This window comes from Mus pahari, chromosome 5 (assembly GCF_900095145.1).
Source record: "Mus pahari chromosome 5, PAHARI_EIJ_v1.1, whole genome shotgun sequence".
NCBI lineage: Eukaryota > Metazoa > Chordata > Mammalia > Rodentia > Muridae > Mus > Mus pahari.
Genome location: NC_034594.1, coordinates 39034810 through 39041505, shown reverse-complemented (window position 1 = coordinate 39041505; position 6696 = coordinate 39034810). Strand labels below are relative to the sequence as shown.

Sequence of the window (6696 nt, the reverse complement as noted above, 5' to 3'; positions counted from 1 at the left end):
GGGGGGGGGGAAGCCAACAATAAGTCTAAGAGAAATAAAACCAGTATCTCAGAAACACACTCAGACCCTCAGGCTAGCTATCTACCATTTACGTATATGTGTAAATACATACATAGACCTATGCACACACCCCAAAGCAATCTTGCTTAACTTCTCCCTTCTTGCTACTCATTAAGTCTTACGAAATGCAAAAACTGCTCCCAGCTTCACAACTCTTCAATGATCCAAATCCGCCTTTGCTGATGCATTCAGTCCTCCAGATCCGAAACTGTTTTGTGGAACAGAAAACACTAAGCAGCACACATGTGCTATTTGCAAGCATTAACCGCGTCACTAAAACAAAAGTGACAGGACCAGCCCCAGCAGTAGCGACGCAAGGCCAAAAACCCCAGGGTTTATGATTTCCACAAATTGAGCCCAGGCCCAAGGTTAGCGGCCGCACCTCCACGGCGGGGACCCGCACGGGCAGGACGCAGGGGTGGCGGACCGCACACCCCGCCCCGCCCCGCCCCGCCCCGCCCCACCGGAGCGCTGCAGTCCCCACTCGGCGGCACAGGACCCCTGCCCTCCACGTACCTGCTTTGCACACCGGGGCGCTGGGGCTTCTCTTCTCCGCCGAGGGCCGGCCCTGCTCTGGGGACCTCCTCCGGTGGCGGACGCGGGCGGAGGGTGGGGCCGCACTCACCTCGCTCGGCCACAGGTGGGTGGGCGACGAGCTGGGCGACGACACGGTGCCCAGCAGGGGCGGCGGCGGCTGCGGTCGCGGAGGACTGCTTCGGGCCCCAGGCGCCGTGCCGCGCGTGGGGCTGGTACCGCGCGTGGACGTCACGGACGCTCCCGTCTGCGTGGCCACCGTGGGGCTGGTGCGCGCCGCCGCGCTGCCGCCGCCGCCGCGCGTGGGGCTGGTGCTGCGTGAAGCGGTGCGCGGGCCGCCGCTGCCGCCGCCGCCGCCGCCACCCGAGGGGCCTGAGGCGCCTCCGCTGCCTCCGTTGTTGCCGCCGCCGCCGCCGCCCCGCGTGGGGCTGCCATGTTGCTGCTGCTGCTTCAGCTGGAACGGCACGGTCGCCCTCATGGGCTGTAGGCGGCTCCCGGGGCCCCCGGGCGGGCCGACCGCGCCACCCGCGAGGGCGCCGGCGGGCGTGGGAGACCCATTGCGCCTCACCCGCTGGGACATGGTCCCCCCGCCCCAGAGACGGCGGCCGGGGGTGCTAGGCGGCGGGGACCGGCTGCTCGGGGCCCGAGGGAAGGCCTGAGCCAGCGGGTGACGAAGCCTGACTTCGGGACCAGGGGGCGCGCGGGCAGCGACGGGCAGCGACGAGGTGATGCAGCCGCCGCCGCGGCTCCTCATCAACAATAGTGTCTCCTCCGTTGTCCCCGCCCCCTGCCGCCGCTCATTGGTGTAGCGTCAGCGCGCTCGAGCCACTCGGCCACGCTGATTGGCTGCGCGCAGCTCGGCTCCCGAAGCTGCTTCTGCTCTTTAAAGAGAAAGAGGCCCGCCCCCGAGGGGTCGGGCGGCGGAGGAAACCGGCGGTGGCAGGAGGGAGGGTGCGGGGAGAACGCTCGTGTGGAGGGATGCGGGGGAGGGGGGAGGTGTTGCGTGCGTGTGCGGACGTGTGTGTGCGTGCGTGCGTGTGTGTGTGTGTGTGTGTGTACACGTGCGTGTACGTGTAGGCGCGCGCCCGGCCACGCGCGTCCCTGTTTCCCGCTGGAGGGAGCCCCTGGGACTCCTGGATTTTGGCCAAAGGGACGGACCGTACGGGACCACGGTGTCCCCGGGGATGGTCTGAACCGACTTTTTCCCTCTGGAACTCATTTCCTTACAGCAGTGGTGTCTGTGAGTTAACACGTACGCACATCTCTTTGGAAACTCCCCTCACCACCCACCCCCAATCTTTTTGTTCTGCCCTAATTCCATCTACCTATGAGCAAGGCTCGAAAATAAAAGAACTTTAATCCTAGGGTATTTTATATCTTTCTTTTCTTTCCTTTTTTCTTTTTGGCGCTACAAAGATTCAAATCTCAGAACGATTATATTTGCAGGTTAGAATGCAACTTTAGATGGTATCTGTGAAGTTCAGTTATCGAATAGGGTTGCTAATAGGCCCCCTCCCCACCCATATAGATCTCAAGTAATCAAGAATTTATTTAATCAGTTACTTTACAGTTCCCTTATACCTTAGAAAGATGCAAGTTTATAAAGTGCCATGGCCTCCACTTGCTCCTCTCTATTTGAGACAGAACTGGGTACACCACCCATATCTTATTTATTACATTTATGTATTTGGTTTGTTGTGTATAAGCATGTGCATGCATGTAGAGGTCAAAGGACAACCTGTTCTTTTTTTTTTTTTTTTTGAGACAGGGTTTCTCTGTATAGCCCTGGCTGTCCTGGAACTCACTTTGTAGACCAGGCTGGCCTGGAACTCAGAAATCTGCCTGCCTCTGCCTTCCAGGTGCTGGGATTAAAGGCGTGCACCACCACACTGGGCCAACCTGTTCTTTTCTACCATGTCTGTGCAGGAGATCATTCTCATGCATCAGGCTGCACCGTTTCATTGGCCCACCATTCATAGTTTAGTCTGGTGGAGAAAATAAGTCTCCACGATTTTCATAAGAACTCTCTGACAGGCAAGAAATTCTAAAGTAATACACGGGTTCCTCTTCAATTAAAAAGTAGACAAACACACTGCATGTGACATCCTTAATCCCTTTGTGGCTTTAATATATATACATTCTAAAAAGATCCCTTAACCATGGATCTGTTCTGGTAACAGGTTCTAGGCCTCAAGTCCTAATAGGTTCCTGTAGAAAGCTGTTAGGTAGGTTCCTAGGATCCTGGAGATAGTCAGATCCCCCACATAGCCTGTGATCTCAGGTATGTCCATAGACAAGTTTCTTATTTGTAAGGTACAGTTAAGCAATACCATCTGCTACAGACAGTTCTAAATATTAACCAAGGATTTGATGAGGAGATGTTACACAGGAAGTTCTCAGAACTCCTTTTCTAGCAGTCTCTCTTCATTCATTCATTCACTTATCATTGTACATCCGAACAGACAAAACCTCAGAAAAGTAAAGACATTCTGTTATTAAGTCTTTCTGTCTTACTTAAGTGTACATGGCCAGTGGCTTCCTTTTGGAATATGTTCCAGTATCCTAGGCTCTCTGATAATTTGTTTTGTTTGTTACTGACCTAAAGACCTCCTTTTTTTTTTTTTTAAGCTAAAAAACTGTTTCCATCAGATAAGCTGTATTAGATCAAAAGTTAAAATGGTTTGCATAGTTAAAACATGGTCTGCTGAAGCTAGTTCCTTTTTTTTTTTTTTTTAGCAGTAGAGTCCCATATAGCTCAGGCTAGCCTGAAACTCACTATGTAGCTGAGGACAACCTTGGACTCCTGATCCCTCTTTTCTCCACCTCTTGAAAATTAAGATTTATAGGGCTGAAGAGATGGTTCAGCAGTTAAGACCACTGACTGCTCTTCCAGAGGTCCTGAGTTCAATTCCCAGCAACCACATGGTGGCTCACAACCACCTGTAAGGGATCCAATGCCCTCTTCTGGTGTGTCTGAAGACAGCTGCAGTGTACTCAACATAAAATAAAAATTAAAAAAAGAAAAAGAAAGAAAATTAAGACTTATGCCACCGTGGCCAGTTTTGCAGTGTTGGGACTCAAAACTGACTGATGTCTCCTTTGTTCACATTTTCCTGTAGCTGTGTTTTTCACAGGATCACAGATCCAATGGGTATGAAAAACAAAACAAAACAAAACAACCCTTTTATCTCATTTAACCCGCCTGCTTTATTCATCAACCTAGAGCTGAACTTTCAACGAGAACCAGTATTAGTCATTGAAGCCACCTTTATACTAAAGGCTATTGTAGTTACTTGTAAATTAAAAAGCATGAAATCATCAGAAAATCTTAGCAATCAAAACATAGAATTGTAGCGTTGGGTGCCTTGGAGTGGTTCTGTTTTTAAGTGAATGGAAATGAATAAAAGCATCCTTTGCTGTCATCCTGGTCCATTGCTGCCATTGAAGAATCAAGGCAAACAATACATCAAGGTAAGGGAGGAGTCTTTGTGCTCTGGCTCCTCTCTGAAGAATGACCTTTTTTGTCAAGAATCAAGCAAATAAGCACCCCTCTGCTTGAACCCCACACCTCTCAGGAGATGATTCTTTTCAAGGTTGAAATGTGACTTAGGAAATTTTAGGCAAGAAGCAACATATTTGAATTTGTCTGTCTGTATTTGAACTCACAGTTCTTCCAGGTGTGAGGCAACCCCAGCACAGCAAAATAGTAACACACGAACCTCAGGAGATAAAATTATTGACAGACTTATTTGCTTCTGGGTCTGCTTAACTCTTTACAAGAAAGAAGATATAAATTTTTAATATATATATGAGTAGTTTGCCTGTGCTTCAGGTCATCTAGTGTTCACGGATCCCAGAAAGCAGTGGGTGTTGGATGTGCTGGAAGCAGAATTACAGATGTTTCTTAGCTGATATGTAGGTGCTGGGAATTGGACTCACTTCTGTTAACCTCTGAACCATGTTTCCTGTTCCAAAGAAAATGGGTTTTTATGACTCTTATTTTTTTTCTGTAGTTTTTTAAAGCTCCTTTAATTATAATAAAATCTCCATCCTTCTACAAATATTTCTAAAATGTGATTGAACAGAATATACATATGTATATGTACTAAATTGATCATTATGACCACAAACTCTATAAAATTGAAGAAATAAATAGGAGGGGAATAAAATAGACAAAATGAAAATTTTAAGTGCATTATAGTTACAATAATGCAAAACTATGCACATAAAATACTAGAGGGTAAAGTAAATACATGACACATCCGAGCGGTGGTAGCACACACAATCAGTCCCAGCGCTCTGGAAGCAGAGTCAGGTGGATCTCTGGGAGTTGGAGTCCAGCCTGATCTACAGAGTGAGTTCCAGGACAGCCAGAACTATACATAGAAACCCTGTCTCAAAAGAAATAATAATAATAATACCATTTTGAGATAGAATTTGTAGAGGTGTTATTTTCTCCAAGAAATATGGGATGCTGATTTCCTATTTAGGAAGAGGATTCACAAAGCTTAAGTTGCTAATTGGTGTTTTCTACTTAAAACCCAACTCTAGTTTACCTCAGATCCTCAAGGTCCTTCAGGCACTTCCTCATCCCTTTGATGGCTTGTGCATTCTGATCTTGAAATAGGGAAAGTACGCGGGGGGGGGGGGGGGGGGGGGGGGGGAGGGGAGGGGGGGGGGAGGGGGGGGACGACCGGGGGGGGGGGGGGGGGGGGGGGGGGGGGGGGGGGGGGGGGGGGGGCTGGAGAGCAGGCTCAGCGGTTAAGAGCACCAACTGCTCTTCCAGAGGCCCTGAGTTCAATTCCCAGCAACCACAAGGCAGTTCACAACCATCTGTAATGAGATCCGATGCCCTCTTCTGATGACAGCTATAGTGTACTCACATACATAAAATAAATCCTTTTGTTTGGTTGGTTTGGTTTGGTTTTTGGTTTTTCGAGCCAGGGTTTCTCTGTATAGCTCTGGCTGTCCTGGAACTCACTTTGTAGACCAGGCTGGCCTCGAACTCAGAAATCCACCTGCCTCTGCCTCCCAAGTGCTGGGATTAAAGGCGTGCGCCTCCACGCCCGGCTAAATAAATCTTTATAAGGAAAGAAATAGGGAAAGTACCTCATAGCCTATCTTGCCTTTCGGTCCCGACAGCAATATCTGTGCCGAGAATTCTACACAGGTGCCTGCACAGCATCCCTCATATAGCTTGTATATATCTCCAACCTGATCCCCACAGGATTCATCATCCCTGGACACTCATCTGCCACTAAATGGCTCCCCTTCCATCTTACTCAGTTATCACACCCACTGGTCTGAGTCAAACTCTTAGAGGTTCTCTAGCCTGCAGGAAAGCCAGTAAAACTCTCGACCTTGTCATCTGCCGTCCTGAAACTCGTGTGAAAAGAACATTCTCCAAACTCCACCCCTTTTAGCCAAGCCTCGGTTCCCTTCCGCCCTTCCTGGGCAGTCTCTGCCATGCCCTACTCTTCCAAGTGCCCACTTCTCCAAACTTACTCCTCCCCACCAGAGTTAACCCCCTCCCTCCACCTACACACATTGCTCATGTGCTTCGTTTTGTTTTGAGACAGTCTCTATTTTGTAGCTGACTGCTGAAGAACTCATTGTATAGACTAGTCGGACCTTGAACTCACAGACATGCATCTGTCTCTGCCCCCCCCCCAAGTGCTGTGATTAAAGGCCACCACACCAGCTTCTTAGCATGGCTTTTAAAACCTGAATTTGAGCTGCTTGCTGTGTACAAACCTGCAATCCCAAAGCTAGAGAGACAAAGGCAGAGGGTCATTAATTTGATCTACAGAGCATAACAACACACACATAAATGCACACATTCACACACACACACACACACACACACACACACACACACACACACAAACAAACTTGGGGCTGAGGGGGATGGCTCAGAGATAGCATGTTTGCCCAACATATTCAGACTCTAGGTTCCATACCCAATGCCAAAAAAACCAAACAAAACGCTCAAGGCAGAGCACCTTCCCTCACTGCACAGCAGAGCACCTCCCCACTGCACAGCAGAGCACCTCCCCCCACTGCACAGCAGAGCACCTCCCCCCACTGCACAGCAGAGCACCT

The 6696-nt window shown here is 49.5% G+C and overlaps 1 protein-coding gene across 1 annotated transcript in view; it reads right to left on the bottom strand.

Annotated features, from left to right (window-relative positions):
* Positions 1-1346, bottom strand: part of Fam117b (family with sequence similarity 117 member B) — a 70224-nt gene extending 68878 nt beyond the window's left edge. The window contains exon 1 of the mRNA XM_021198680.2: positions 577-1346. Within this exon, the coding sequence (XP_021054339.1) occupies positions 577-1174 (598 nt within the window). The 5' untranslated portion in view covers positions 1175-1346. The remainder of the gene's footprint in view (positions 1-576) is intronic.
* Positions 1347-6696: the final 5350 nt, after the last annotated feature.